The sequence below is a fragment of the Telopea speciosissima genome, chromosome 5, assembly GCF_018873765.1.
Source record: "Telopea speciosissima isolate NSW1024214 ecotype Mountain lineage chromosome 5, Tspe_v1, whole genome shotgun sequence".
NCBI classification, from domain to species: Eukaryota; Viridiplantae; Streptophyta; class Magnoliopsida; order Proteales; family Proteaceae; genus Telopea; species Telopea speciosissima.
In genome coordinates this window covers 36,126,821-36,142,913 of record NC_057920.1, presented here as the reverse complement: position 1 = coordinate 36,142,913, position 16,093 = coordinate 36,126,821, and the positions used below count along the sequence as shown (strand labels likewise).

General features: G+C 40.5%; 1 protein-coding gene across 1 annotated transcript in view; it reads left to right on the top strand.

The window, feature by feature from the left end:
- The window catches only part of LOC122663391 (structural maintenance of chromosomes protein 4), a 29,587-nt gene extending 14,580 nt beyond the window's left edge, over positions 1-15,007 (top strand). Inside the window, exons 3-15 of the mRNA XM_043859067.1 lie at positions 404-712; positions 813-989; positions 12,561-12,644; positions 12,723-12,932; positions 13,015-13,104; positions 13,201-13,322; positions 13,402-13,557; positions 13,775-13,882; positions 13,995-14,055; positions 14,261-14,395; positions 14,536-14,623; positions 14,701-14,773; positions 14,859-15,007. Coding sequence (XP_043715002.1) covers positions 404-712; positions 813-989; positions 12,561-12,644; positions 12,723-12,932; positions 13,015-13,104; positions 13,201-13,322; positions 13,402-13,557; positions 13,775-13,882; positions 13,995-14,055; positions 14,261-14,395; positions 14,536-14,623; positions 14,701-14,773; positions 14,859-14,979 — 1,734 coding nt within the window. The 3' untranslated portion in view covers positions 14,980-15,007. The remainder of the gene's footprint in view (positions 1-403; positions 713-812; positions 990-12,560; positions 12,645-12,722; positions 12,933-13,014; positions 13,105-13,200; positions 13,323-13,401; positions 13,558-13,774; positions 13,883-13,994; positions 14,056-14,260; positions 14,396-14,535; positions 14,624-14,700; positions 14,774-14,858) is intronic.
- Positions 15,008-16,093: the final 1,086 nt, after the last annotated feature.

Sequence of the window (16,093 nt, the reverse complement as noted above, 5' to 3'; positions counted from 1 at the left end):
TGTTTCGGATACTCCAAAATGTGAAGCCAGCAGACATTACAAGAGTATCTTGGAGCATTCTAAAAGATTAATAACTTGGTTTTTGCTTGCAGGACCATGGTAGTTCTAACTTTTGTTAGAAGGACTCCACCTTCATGGAGATATTCCTATCTATGTGCCTTATGCTATGTCTTGGTATAGAAATTGGCTTGTTCAAAGAAAGTGATCCCCTACTGCATTTACTTATGTGCCAACTGTTTTAGCTACTAATTTTTCAAATTGATGCAGTGCTCAGTTCATCACAAAGTTAATTGTTGTACTTAAATGTGAACTATCTACCTCAGTGCATCGAGTTCTTTTTACTTGCATGTTCCTCAGTAACAGTTTGCAAGTGTTAACAATTCTCTTCTGTGCATTTTGTTAGGCAACAAGAATTGCATATGGCGGAAACATCGAATTTCGGCGTGTGGTGACACTTGATGGTGCTCTCTTTGAGAAGTCTGGGACAATGAGTGGTGGGGGAAGCAAGCCACGTGGTGGTAGGATGGGGACTTCTATTCGAGCTGTCAGTGTTTCGGGAGAAGCTGTTGCAAATGCTGAGAAGGATCTTGCTAAGCTGGTTGATCAGCTATCTAGTGTACACCAGAGGATCGCTGATGCAATGATGCATTATCGGCAAGCAGAAAAAACTGTTTCTCATTTGGAAATGGAATTGGCAAAAGGCCACAAGGAGGTCAAAAAATGAGTACAGATTTACAATGCTTGTTTTAATCAATTTTGTTTAGTTAGACACTTAGACCTGGGTGAAATTGAAGTTTTCTTTTTTTAAGCAGGTGGAGAGTTTGAATGCTCAGTACAGTTACATTGAAAAACAACTTGGTTCTCTAAAAGCTGCATCACAACCAAGGCAGGACGAACTTGATAGACTGGAAGAGCTAAACAACATTATTTCTATTGAAGAAACAGAGCTTAGGAGACTTACTGAGGGCTCTAAACAGCTGAAGGAGAAGGTGGGTGTGTGACACGGTAAAATTTTATTCATCATAATGGATCACAATTGCTTTGACACCGAACTGGCAAACAATGCTTGACTGAATGTAATGACTCATTGTCGTCTTCGTTTTCTGTCAGTCCTGAACAACCATGATTTATGCTTTACATTTGTAATTGATTCGACTAAACTCAACTCAAATAAGCCTTATTTCAACTAAATGATGTCGGCCACATGGATCCTGTTTTCCCCTTCAACTCGATTGATAGGTATACTACTTGCCGGCCTTAATCCATGTATACCTTTTCTCATAAGCCTGCATTCTTTTAGCTGCTCCAATCTGAATCATATTACTCCTCACTGTTAATACAGAGGTATTACATTCCACATGTCTATGCCACCTCAATTGGTTTTCACTTGCAACTTTTCATGTATTGTAACTATTCCTGAATTACCTCAAATGTGTTCGGTTGAGAATTAGGGGTAGTTTTGTCATTGTTATTTTGGGTCTTTGGGGTTCTATGTAAATTTCTATCTTTTAAGTCTTTATTTGTTAAGATTTAATAGGTGAGGGCTTAGGGGTAAGTATCTAATAACCCCCTAACCAGCTTACCTTAATTAGTTTGACTTTATTTATTAATAGAACCTAAGGCCTGCGATAGAAGTTATCTTCTTCTATCGAAGGCGGCTGTTTTCTTCCCTCAGTAGTCTGCTTCTCTTCCTCTATTCTCTTCTTCTTCTTCTTCTACCTTCTGCTGGTTTGTTAGTTCTGATTTCTAACATGGTATCAGAGCTATACTGATCAACTGAAGGATCTTCTTTCATCTCCTTTTGCTGATCTCTCTCTCGGTTTTGGTTCTCTGGTGTGCAGCCACCTATTGCTGCTTCTGTTTTTGTGATGGATTGAAGACTCCATATACACATGAATGGAGTGTTTAGTTGTGATATTAGTTGGTGATTTGGAGATCATCCCTTGAAGATTCGATTGAAGGATGGAAAGTTACTATTTTCTGGAATTCCTGGTTATGCTTCTATTTTCAGAAAATAGAAACAAGAGATTTTCTTTCAGATTTGTGTATCGGCTGGTTCTGATTTTTTGAGGGCTGCTTGTTTTTTTATCCAGTTCTGGTGAATTGATCGAGTGCTTCTGAGTTTCTTCTTCACACCTGCGGATGCTCTGTTTTCTGAGCACTTTCGAGCCCTACAGTTGGCTTCCCTGTGTCTGTTTCACTTGTTTGCTCAGGCTGATTTTTTGGGATTTCATTCTCCTATCCAGGTACTAGCTTCGATCTCTCTTTCAGGCTTTTTCACCCTGCTGGTTATAAGTTCTGAAAAATCACTCCTATTACTGCCGTAAGTGCCCTGTTTTTTTTTTGGTTCTTCTGATTAGATGGTTCTGCTAGTTCCAGGCTTCTACCCTGCTTGAGATTGGGCCTCCTTTATTTTTTGTTTTCTCTGCTGCCTATTACTTTGGAATTCTGCAACAGTTGGTGACTTATTTGTGTGTGGTTGCTGTCCCCTTTGTTGGCTAGCTGTTCCCTTGTGGTACTTTTATTTGACTGGTTTTATTTTTCCCTTTTGGCGCTATGGGAGAGAATAAAAATAATCCAGTGGTTACATCTCAAACCGACAATGTAAATGTCACTATTACCTCTATCAAGCTGAAAGGGAGTTCGAATTATTTGTCATGGGCTCAAGCTGTGAAGGTTTACATTATGGCTAAGAAAAAGCTCAAGTTTTGTACCTCCGATCCACCTACCTTTGATTCAAAAGATTATGAGGATTGGATGCAAGACAATGCCATTATTTTGATTTGGTTATGGAACAGCATGGAACCAGAGATTGCTGCAAACGTGATGTTTCACACCATTGCTAAAGGTGTGTGGGATGATTTAAAGGATACCTATTCATAGGAGAAAAATATGAATCGAGTCTATGACTTAAATGAGAAACTTTTTCAGCTCCGGTAGTCCAACAAGCCTCTCCAAGACTACTACAACACTTTTAAAGGCCGTGTTGAGGAATTAAATGTTTTTTAGCCCCTCATCACCGATATTGACAAATTAAAAGCACAGCGGAATGAATTTTTTGTGTCTAAATTCCTGGCTGGACTAGATTTTGATTTGAAGTCTGTCAAGGGACATATCCTTGCTGGAGATATTGTTCCTACTCTTGCTGACACGTTCTCCCGCCTACAACGTATCTCTTCTCTTGGAAAAACTGACTCTACTCCCAAAGAGAATTTTGGCTTTGTGGCTGGTCGTGGACGTAACTTAGAGGGATGACGTGGTGGTGGTAGTGGTGGTCGTGGCACTGGTGGTCAGTTAGGTGATAAGCCTTTTCAGAAGTGTACTCATTGTGGCAAAATTGGTCACATGGTTGATTTTTGTTGGGACAAGCATGGCAAACCCGATTGGGCACCTCAATCTACCAATCATGCAGCGTCTGGAGGAGGTAGTGATGGTGCTGCCCATGGTGATTCTCCACAGTTTTCCCTACCAAGGAGGTTCTACTACAACTCTTCACCGTGATGATCTCTCTCAGATATTGCGGCGTTTACAACACTTGGAGGCATCCAGTCTTACATCCACCGGTCCATCTTCTTCTGCAACTCTAGCTCATGCAGGTACACCTACTCTTCTTACCACTACTACTCCATCCTGGATTATTGACTCTGGGGCTTCTGCTCATATGTCCTCTTCACCTGTTATTCTTGCAAGAGGTTCTTCTACTCTAGTTTCTGGGCATGGTATCATCTCACCTACTCTTTCCATGAGTCTCTCATCTGTGTTACATGTCCCTCAGTTACCGTTGAATCTTCTTTCTGTCAGTCAAATAACTAAAGCTTTACATTATTCTGTGACTTTCTTTCCTAATTATGTTTTTCAGGATCTTCACACGAGGAAGAAGATTGGTGGAAGGTGTGAAAAAGATGTCCTCAACTACCTTGACCACTGTGCTTCTGCCTTATCTGCCGCTGCTGCTTCTGTTGATGGGGGGGTCTCCGTTCCAGTGGCACTGTCATTTAGGTCATTTGTCTTTAGTTAGTTTAAAGTTGTTACTTCCTTCTTTTAAGTCTGTCTCGATTAGAGTGTGAAGCCTGTGAGTTGGGAAAACGTCACCGTGCCTTTTTCCCTTCTCGTACTATGGCTTGTAGTTTGTCTTTATTTTCTTTAGTCAATTTGGATATTTGAGGTCCTTGTCGTGTTAAGAATTGGAATGGTTTCATGTATTTTATCACTTTTGTGGGCGACCATTTTCGCCTCACATGGTTATACCTCTTGAAGGATCGTTCCGAGTTTATCTCTGTATTCCAAAATTTTATAATGAAATAAAAACTCAGTTTGGTTTGCCTATTAAAAAATTTCGTTCTGATAATGCTTTGGAGTATGTTCAGTGTGATATTTCTGCTTTTTTGTGTTTCTCATGGAATGATTCACCAAACTAGTTGTTGCTATGCTCCACAACAAAATGGGGTGGTGGAACGTAAGAATAGACATTTACTTGAGGTTGCCCGTACTATAATGTTCCATATGCATGTCCCAAAGCAATTTTGGTGTGAAGGGGTGCTGCTGCCTATTATCTGATTAATCGAATGCCTTCTTCTATTCTTGCCAATAAGTGCCCCTTTTCCATTGTTTTTCCTAGTCAGCCTAGTTTTCATTTACCTCGTGTTTTTGGGTGTATTTATTTTGTTTACAATCTACATACTCATTCTGATAAACTCTCTCCCCGGTCCGCTAAGTGTGTTTTTCTTGGATATTCTTGTACCCAGAAAGGGTACAAGTGTTACGACCCTGTCACCCATAGGTATTTTGTGAGTGCTAATGTCACCTTCTTTGAGGACCGTTCTTATTTTTCTTCCTCTATCTCTGAGGATGAGTAGCGTGTTGATACTCCTGTCCCTGCTCTTGTCCCATTCCCTACACCTCCATTGCAGGTTTATCAGCGGTGTGACAGGACAGTACCACAGGAAGAGGTTCCAACGGCTTCACCTATTTCACTACGTCTGCCAACTTCTTCGTCTAGTGAAGCTCCACCTTCTTCAACTGATGACTTACCTATTTCCTTGCGTTAAGGTACTTGCTCTTGCACTCAAAAGTCTTTTGCTTTATATTCTATTGATAAGTATGTGTCTCTTTCTCACTTACCCTCTTCTATTCATACTTTTGCCTTGTCCTTGTCTTCTAACCCTATTCCCAAAAATCATACTGAGACTCTTCGTCTTCCTGGTTGGAAGAAGGCCATGGATGTGGAAATGGATGCTCTCTTATCTCGTCATACTTGGAGTTTGGTAGATCTGCCTCTTGGAAAGGAACTTGTTAAGCGTTGTTGGGTTTACACAATCAAATACCTTTCGGGTGGTTCTGTTGAGCGGCTTAATGCCCGTCTGGTTGCCAAGGGGTATACACAGACTTATGGTGTAGACTACTTTGAGACCTTCTCTCCTGTTCCTAAGCTGAATTCTGTTCGGCTAATTATTTTTATGGCAGTTAATTTTGATTGGCCTTTGTTTCAGTTGGATATTAAAATTGCCTTCTTGTATGGTGATCTTCATGAGGAAGTGTATATGGGGCAACCTCCTGGGTATGTTACTCAGGAGGAGGCTAGTACTCGGGTGTGCAAATTGCAGAAAGCAATCTATGGCCTCAAACAATCTCCCAAAGCATGGTTTGAGAAGTTCAGTGCCACGGTTTTATCATGCGGTTTCTCACAGTGTTACTCTGATCATTTTGTGTTTGTTCGTCGTCGTGGTGGCAAGTTGGTTATTCTAGTTGTATATGTTGATGATATTATTGTTTCTGCTGATGATGTGTTAGGCATTGCTGAGGTAAAGGCTTATTTACGACAGAACTTTCAGACCAAGGATTTAGGTGATCTGCACTACTTTCTTGGCATTGAGGTTGTGAGAAGCAAGAAGGGTATCAACCTTTCTCAGAGGAAGTATGTTTTAGATCTTTTATCTGATACATGCATGATTGTGTCCAAGCCAGTGGATGTTCCCATGGATCTTCATCAGAAGTTTGGTGTAGATTGTAAATAGAAGAGGAGAAAAGAAAGAGAAAGAGAGGGAGAAGAGAAGAGAAAAGAAGAGAAGAGAATGATAGGAAGCTGGTCTCTCTTATGACTGAGAGAGGCCAGGAAATATCATTATATAGGCATCCAAATTACAGGTGTAAAACTGTAACATAAAGTGTAAAAGAGAGAGCCCTATGGGAACTAGCACCAGAATTCTGACGCTTGTTCCGAGAGGGGTTTTGGACCCTTTTACCCATCCAAACATGCTTCTAACACTCCCCCTCAAGCTGGAGCATATATATCAATCATGCCCAACTTGTTACAAATGTAGTCACCCCTCCTACTAACTAGAGACTTAGTAAAGATATCAGCAAGTTGTTCTCCAATCTTGACTTATTTTGTAGAGATTACGCCCTGTTGGAGTTTCTCTCTTATAAAGTGGCAATCCACCTCAATGTTTTTGGTTCTCTCATAGAATACAGGGTTTGAGGGAATGTGTATTGCTGCTTGGTTGTCACACCACAATTGCATTGGTGTAGAGCTCTCAAACCCTAGCTTAGTCAGCAACATCTTCAACCAAACCAGCTCACAAGTAGCATGTGTCATGGCTTAATACTTGGATTCTGCACTTGGTCTAGTCACTGCACTCTGTTTCTTACTTTTCCAGGAAACAAGGTTTCCTCCAACAAATATACAATAGCCTGTAGTTGACCTCCGATCAATTGGAGATCCAGCCCAATCTGCATCAGAAAATCTCTTAATTCGAGTATGACCATGATCAGTGTACACTAACCGTCGTCCAGGAGCCTTCTTGAGATACCTTAAAATTCAAATGACAACATTCCAATGAGGTGTCCTAGGAGATGACATGAATGGACTTACAACACTCACCGGAAATGAAATATCAAGTCGAGTGAATGTCAAGTAATTTAACTTTTCAACCAACCTTCTGTACCTTTCTGGAACATCAAGGGGATCCCCCTTATCTGCAACAAGCTTGATATTGGGGTCCATTGGGTTCTCAAGAGGTTTACACCCTAGCATCCCACTCTCCATAAGCAAGTCAAGGGTATATTCTCGATGTTGGAGAGATATGCCCTTCCTGGATCGAGCTACTTCAACTCCTAAGAAATAATTCAGCTTTCCCAAATCTTTAGTTTGAAATCTCTGTTGAAGATGAGCTTTCAAACTATCGATTCCTGTAGAGTCATCACCAGTAATCACAATGTCATCAACATATACAATCAGAAAGATGCTTCCAGCACTTGTTCGACGGTAGAAGAGAGAGTAGTCACTATTGCAGCGTGACAAAACAAACTCAAGAACCACCTTTGTAAATCGGCCAAACCTGGCCCGTGGAGACTGTTTCAGTCCATACAGAGATTTCTTCAATCTGCAAACTAAACCACACTCCCCCTGAGCAATAAACCCCGGAGGTTGCTCCATATATACTTCCTCTTAGAGATTGCCATGGAGGAAGGCATTCTTAACATCGAGCTGATGCAAGGGCTACCCATGAGAGGCGGCAAGAGAGATCAAAACTCGAACAAAGGAGAGCTTGGCAACTGGAGAAAATGTATCCTAGTAATCGACACCATACACCTGTGCACAGCCTTTGGGCTACAAATCGGGCTTTCAGGCGAGCAAGAGAACCATCAACATTAACCTTGACCACATAGACCCACCGACAACCAATTGCAGACTTCCCAGGTGGCAGTGGAACAAGATCCCAAGTGTGGTTATGTGCCAAAGCCTAGAGTTCTTCCTCCATAGCTGTCCTCTAGCCAAGAACAGATAATGCTTCTGTAATGTTCTCAGGAATAGGATGCGAAGCAACAGTGGAAAGACAGGTTTGAAAGCTAGAGGACAAACCTGAATAAGAAACATGAAAAGAAACGGGGTGTGTAACACACCTACGGGTATCTTTTTTATGAGCAATGGGTTGATCCAAATCAGAAAAGGAAGGATCAGGGGTAGGATCCACAGACGGCAAAGACGTGGCAGTAGGCGGAGCATCAATAGGGGCAGCAACATCTTCTCTCTGATGAGGTTCATGGTGATACACATGAATGATGGGAGGCCGAACAAGGGGCTGTACAGGAGATGGGGCAACAAGAGGCTGAATAACACAAAGAGGAAGATCCTCATCCAAGGAAGGATGCTCAACAGGCTCATGCACATAAGATTGAGATTCAAAGAAAGAAACATCAGCAGTAACAGAATACTTGCGAAGTACAGGAGAATAACAACGATACCCCTTCTGAACACGAGAATAACCCACAAAAATACATTTGATAGCTTTGGGGTCTAACTTCGATAACCCAAGAGTATGGTCACGAATAAAGCAGACACACCCAAAGACACGTGGGGGCAATGGGAATAAAGGCTCAGAAGGAAAGAGCAAAGCATAAGGAATGCCCCCACCTAGAATAGAAGAGGGCATTCGATTGATAAGATAACAAGTAGTCAACACTGCATCAGCCCAGAAAGGTTTGTCCACCTTCATTTCAAAGAGAAGCGACCGAGTCACTTCCATCAAGTGACGATTCTTCCATTTAGCCACACCATTTTGTTGGGATGTGCTAGAACAGGAAGACTGATGGATGATCCCACGAGTGGTCAGAAAAAGGAGCAGAAAAATGCTCACGTGCATTATCACTGCGCAACACCTTAATATAAAACCCAAATTGATTCTTAATTTCAGCAACAAAGGAGGAAAAGACAAAACAACTCAGAATGATTTTTTTATTAAGTATAACCATGTCACACGAGAGTAGTCATTAACAAAAGTAACAAAGTATGCAAAACCTAACTTAGAAGACACACGATAAGGACCCCAAACATCTGAGTGAACTAAAGAAAAGGGGTGTAAAGCCCGTTTATTGACACGAGGGGGATAACTCACACGGTGGAGTTTCCCAAACTGACACGACTCACAATCTAAAACCAAAAGAGAACGCAAACTAGGAAATAGTTTTTGCAAACTCTATAAAAATGGATGACCAAGGCGACAATGAAGCTGATATGGGGTGGCTATGGCTGAACAAACAATCGAAGATGTATCCTCAAGAAGATAGAGCCTCCCCGAGACCCTGCCTCGACCAGTCGTCCTCTTCTTCCGCAAATCCTGAAAGACACAAGAATCAGGAAAGAAAGTTATGGAACAGTTGTAGGCATTGGTAAGTTGATGAACAGACAAGAGAATAAAAGGAAATTTAGGTAAATATAAAACAGTGGATAGGGACAAGGAAGAAGTGGGCTTAACAGTACCAGTGCCTCTGACTGTTGCATAGGAACCGTCAGCCAAAGTGACACTCGAATGAGAAGGTTGCAAAGAGGAAAAGATACCTGAGATGCCAGACATGATCTGAGGCCCTAGAATCAATGATCTAAGGCCTAGAAGTGGAGAGACACGCAGTGGCATTACCTTTCTGGACAAAAGTAGAGTGGAGGAAATGTCCTGAGCAGCCTTGCCCTGGTTATAGCGAGCATATTCCTCCTCTGTCATAGTCAAGGTCACACGATGTTCTTCAACAAGTACAAGTGGGGCTACAGGGTCGACACTGGCCGTGTTAGCCAACTTGGCTGTAGGCTTACCATGTAGCTTCCAACAATAATGCTGAATGTGACCAGATTTGCCACAATGATGACAAGTCCTTGGAGGACCAGATCTCTCAGACTTCTCAGAAAAGTCATGGGTACTAGCAGAAGGTGCAGCTGGGGGGTCTTGGTAGACTGACGATCCCCACTGTGACCACTACTCACAAGAGCAAAACTATCACCGGAATAAACTCGAGTAGTGTCACGAGATACATGAAGAACTTGAGAAAAAGTGTCTGCAAGAGATGGAACTGTAACACCCCCAATGATCTGAGATCGGAGTGAATCAAAGTTAGGGCCCAAACTGCCTAAGAAGCTCATAACTGCTAGTTGCTCATGCTATTGCTGCATGTGAGTAACATCAGAGGTAATGGGCAGCAAAGCATTCAATTCTTCATACATCCTCTTGAAATCAACAAAGTGTTGAGTCAATGGTTGACCCTTTCTATCAACTCGATAAAACTCTTGAGAGAGTTCATAAATCCGGGAGAGGTTGTTGTGTCCAGAGTATAGTACAGCCAGATACGCCCATAGATCCTTAACAGTGTCAATATGGGTCACAAGATCTATAATATTGCTGTCCGTAGAGTTGAGCATCTGACCCAAGATGTGAGCATCGACAACCTCCCTAGCCTTAGTAGTCATGGTGGCAGGTTTCGTGCCAGTCAAATGATACTTGTCACCCCTTCTTATGAGAACCACGGTCACAATTTTGTGCCATTGTTGATAGTTCTGACTACCCTCTATCTTCTTAGAGGTCAGAAAATTAGGCGATGAGGATACAACCACAGTCACAGCCTTGGTGTCTGTCGATGTCTCTCCCATAATCACCACCAAACAGCAACAATAGCACTCAACAACACTTAAACCAACTCAAACAAGTGTATACAACAAACCAGTACCTCAAATAGACAGAAAATAGGAGCTCAAACCAGCAGCTCAAATAGATATCAATAGCAAGCCACTTAAAAAACCATATATAAGGGCCCTTCAAACAGCAAGCCAGCTCTATAGGAGCTGTTTGACAGCATAACAGTAGCTTAACCACAGCAGAATAGTCAACAAACAGTCCATGAAAGCAATGAAAAGCTCAATATCTAGGCCAAGACATTCCAAAAGAACTAACCCAGCAATACAAAGAGCATCGACCACAAAAAGAACACCAAAAACATTCAAGAATATATCCTAAACAACCCTAAAACATCACAAAGAGCATTGAACCTGATCTAGAATTGGAGCCGATGTCTCTAAATCATTGCAACATTCCTTCAAACACTTTCAAGGCTTCAAAAGATGGGGTAAAAATACCCCCCTACAGCAGCGTAGGTCCCTAGAAGGTCTTCAAAACTTGATGGAGACTATACCACCTTCTTCCTTTAGATTGGGGAAACAAGAAAGTAACTGAAAAGAAGAAGTGGAAGCTTGCCCTCTTTGATCAGAACTGCTTCGATACCATGTAAATAGAAGAAGAGAAAAGAAAGAGAGAGAATGAGAGGAAGCTGGTCTCTCTTATGACTGAGAGAGGCCAGGAAATATCATTATATGCATCCAAATTACAGGGGTGAAACAGTAACATAAGGGGTAAAAGAGAGAGCCCTATTGGAACTAGTGTCAGAATTTTGACGCTAGTTCCGAGAGGGGTTTTGGACCCTTTTACCCATCCAAACATGCCTCTAACATAGATGATGGAGATCCCCTCACGGATGTGCACCAGTACAGAAGTTTAGTTGGGAAGTTGATTTACCTTACTGTCACGAGACCAGACATCTCGTTTGCTGTTGGCGTTCTGAGCCAGTTTATGCAAACTCCTCAGAAGGCTCATTGTGATGCTGCCATTCGTATCCTTCGTTATTTGAAGGGTGCTCCCTGTAAAGGGTTGATTTATCGTCCTATTCGGCATATGGATCTCGTTGCTTATTCTGATGCAGATTGGGCTGGATCGGCAAGTGATCGTCGTTCCACTACCGATTATTGTACGTTTGTTGGGGGTAATCTTGTCTCCTGGCATAGTAGGAAGCAAACTACTGTTGCGCGGTCAAGTGCAGAGGCGGAGCATCAGGCTATGGCTCACACTATAGCTGAGTTGATGTGGTTCAGATCTCTTCTTCTTGAGATGGGATTTCCTATGCCTACGCCGATGAAGATGTATTGTGATAACTAGACAGCTATATATATTGCTAGTAATCCTGCTTACCATGAGCGGACTAAACATATTGAGGTGGACTGTCACTTTGTTCGCGATGCCATCGTTTTCAAATCAGCTAGCTAATGTCTTCACCAAATCATTGTTTGCTCCTAATTTTCACACCTGTTGTGACAAGTTGAGCATGGGAGACCTATATGAGCATGGGAGACCTATATGCTCGAGCTTGAGGGGGAGTGTTGAGAATTAGGGGTAGTTTTGTGATTGCTATTTTGGGTCTTTGGGGTTCTATGTAAATTTTCTATCTTTTAAGTCTTTATTTGTTTAGATGTAATAGTTGACTGCTTAGGGGTAAGTTTCTAATAACCCTCTAACCAGCTTACCTTAATTAGTTTGATTTTATTATTAATAGAACCCAAGGCCTGCGATAGAAGTTATCTTCTATCGCAGGCTGCTGTTTTCTTCTCTCGACAGTGTGCTTCTCTTCCTCTATTCTCTTCTTCTTCTTCTATCTTCTGCTGGTTAGTTAGTTCTGATTTCTAACATGTACGTTCCTTATTTTATCTTTTCTAGTTTTACCACTCATCCATCCCAACATACACATTGGCTCATTTTTAAAGGACCTGTTTGATGTTTTTTACAACATTAGCTGCCGACCAAACGTTCCAACCTTTCTTCTTAATCCAAGCTCGTGTGACCAGTAGCACAAAAACTCTGGTGGAGTTTTCTGAGTTTTAACTGATTCAAACACTCTTGTGTAGAACTTCATGCTTTTCAAATACAGGATTTTATTACTTTTTTATTTTTATTTTTTATAATGCATTTCAGGCTATTGAGCTTCAGAGGAAAATAGAAAATGCCGGTGGTGAAAGATTGAAATTGCAAAAGGCAAAAGTCAACAGAATTCAGTCTGTAAGTATATATATACATCACCTAATCAATGCTAAACCCTTCAAAAAGGATTTGCACTAACAAGTGTCACTCATGCAGGATATTGATAAGAGCAGCACGGAGATCAACCATCACAAAGTTCAAATAGTTACAGGTCAGAAAATGGTAAAGAAGTTGAAAAAGGGGATTGAAGATTCAAAAAAAGAAAAAGAAAAAGCTTTTGAGGAGAAGGAAAAACTGCTTGCTACTTTCAAAGAGACAGAACAGAAAGCATTTGCAGTACAAGAGAATTACATAAAAACACAAGAGGTGGCTTAGCAGACATCAATGTGAGTTACATGATTGAGCCTATTTTATATTATATTTATGATTTTTATTGTATAATATACAGCTCATTGATCAACATAAAGATGTACTGGACAAAGCGAAAGCAGACTACAACAACCTGAAGAAAACTGTGGATGACTTGCGGGCTTTAGAGGTTTGAATGGCCTGCAGACTTTCCATTTTATGTCTCTTGATCTGGCCACTTCTATCTTCTGCCTTGAAATTTCGTAGTCTATTGTGCATGGCACAGGTAGATATTGATTATAAATTACAAGATATGAAGAAGCTTCTAAAGGAATGGGAAATGAAAGGGAAAGGGTACAAGAAAAGGCTTGATGACCTGCAAAGTGAACTCACAAAACATATGGAGCAGTAAGCACTGTGTATTTCAAGTCAGGGTAGCAACTGTATTTTTTCCGGAATGGTATTTTACAGCATTTTGTGGTTGCAGAATTCAAAAAGACGCCATAGATCATGAATTGGTACAAGCAACACTGATGGACGGGGCATTAACCGAGGCTTGCGACCTGAAAAAGGCCCTGGAAATTGTAGCATTGCTTGAAGCACAACTTAAAGAAATGAATCCAAATCTTGATTCTATCTCAGAGTATGCATTTTCATTTCTGTATGCTTCTTTTTGTGTTAAGTATTACTATGGATAATGTCTCCAGTTTGTTCAAATTGCTTAAACTAATTGGCCTTTATTATTATTATTATTATTATTATTATTATTATTATTATTATTGTTATTATTATTATTGTTATTGTTATTGTTATTGTTATTCTTATTCTTATTCTTATTCTTATTATTATTGTTATCACAGGTACCGGACAAAAGCTTCTTTATACACTGAGCGTGTAGTGGAGCTGAATACAGTGACTCAACAACGTGATGATCTAAAGAAGCAATATGATGAATTGAGGAAAATAAGGCAACTATATCGTCTCTATAATTGATACTTCAGCATTTCTAACGTGTTTGCTTCCTTCTTCTCCCCTGTTCTGTAAATAATTCTCATCTGATAAAATTGGCGATGACTTCAGGTTGGATGAGTTCATGGCAGGATTCAACACAATATCCTTGAAATTGAAGGAAATGTATCAGGTTTGTGAAATGTGTTACCTGACATGCTAATGTCGATGCTCCTAACTAATTCTCATCAGATAAAAAGATAAAATGCTCACTGATAGTCCAAAATGAAATTGTTACTGTTTGGGAAGATCAATACCTTAAAGGAAGAGGATTCCTGTGTCTTCTGCTGGCATGATTTAGTTTGGAGTAATGAGTTTGAATAATGTGCTTGCTGCAGATGATCACACTAGGGGGTGATGCAGAGTTGGAGCTAGTTGACTCTCTGGATCCTTTTTCCGAGGGTGTTGTTTTTAGTGTCAGGCCTCCAAAGAAGAGCTGGAAAAACATTGCAAACCTATCCGGTGGTGAGAAGGTCTGTTAATCATTGAATGAAGAGAATACTCAGTTATACCTAGTCATTTTTGTACCTCAATTTTTGTATATTGAGATGAAATATTAGTTGTCTATGGTTTTAGTACTGTTGACTGATTGGATTCATTTCTTAATTTTTAGACACTCAGCTCATTAGCTCTGGTGTTTGCACTCCATCACTACAAACCGACACCACTTTATGTAATGGATGAGATTGATGCTGCCCTGGGTACAACTCTTCAGCTAGTTTGTTTCTGTAAAATTTGTTCAGTTTCCTTTCGTTCACTTGTTTTTATTTTCTTGCAGATTTCAAAAATGTTTCTATTGTAGGCCATTATGTGAGGGACCGCACAAAAGATGCACAATTTATAATTATTAGGTAATGGGCCCACAATCATGGATTATTAACAAATGATTATATGTACTTTTCCTTATTATTTTGGTTGTATTTGTGTTGTTTGCAGTCTGAGAAACAATATGTTTGAGTTGGCGGATCGACTTGTTGGCATTTATAAAACTGATAACTGCACCAAGAGCATCACCATTAACCCAGGGAGTTTTGTGGTTTCTGAAAAAGTGGCATGATTTCGTTGCTTAAACTGCTGTGACATGCTTTGTTAATATTCTAGGTCCATGCAAGCCACAGTGAAGGTTATTTAGCAACCAGATATCTAATGCAATGTATGTCTGCTTAATTTATGTCCAGGGAAAATGTGATTTCTAGTATTGCAAAGGCTTGTTCACCCTTCCCCTCAGATGCATTTGCTTTTGACTACAGCATCAACTACCCCATGTCAACAAATTGTAGTAATTAAATGATATGCTTGTTTCTGTTAATTAGGTGCTGTTTTCAATTTGGAAAAGCATGTTTGAGAAGGAGATTTCTTATGGATAAATATTAGCCTATAGCAGGAGAGAAAAATTCAAAATATATGGGATTTTCTTGTGAGCATTGTTTTTGATATATTGTTTGAGAGAACAATTTGGCAATTTGACCATTGCCCCCCATGTATGCAATTCCTTACCTTGTTTTTTCATTGGTTTACAGAGAAAGGGTTCCTACATGCTTTCTTTGGAACCATTTGCACATGTCCAATATGACTGGTAGTAACAACAATAAGGGTAAGTTGCAAGTTGATTGTTGAATCTATGGCGGATGCCTTGTATATTGCACCTCAGGTTTGGTGTCATATGGCTTACCATGTATGTAGTTCTTCTCCTTGATTTTTTAATGCCTTGGGAAAAGTGATACTACATGCTTGCTATTGGAACCATTCCTACGCTAACGTACTTGATAATAATTGCAACATGGGTAATTGGCAAGTTGACAGTGGAATAAATGTTGCCGGGGGGGGGGGGGGGGGACACTTCAAATTTGGTGTCCTGGCGCAGCCATGTGGCTTAGCATGTGTCACCCCAAACCCTGGTAAAAGGTATGGGGTCAGTCCTCACGGGCCATCGTGTGACTACGGCTGATCTTCGATTCATATACATACAACGGAAATCTAAAGCCATAAATGAGATGCTGGTGACATTCTAGGATACGCACAAGATCGAATTGTATAAAATGTCCATTTCATGACATCAATGAATTTAATAAAAACACAAGGACTCATAATTATCTAAGTATCTCTTGTTAAATTCCCATAATTACACAAATTTACAATCGTAAGAATACTTGGACCATTATATAGTTCAT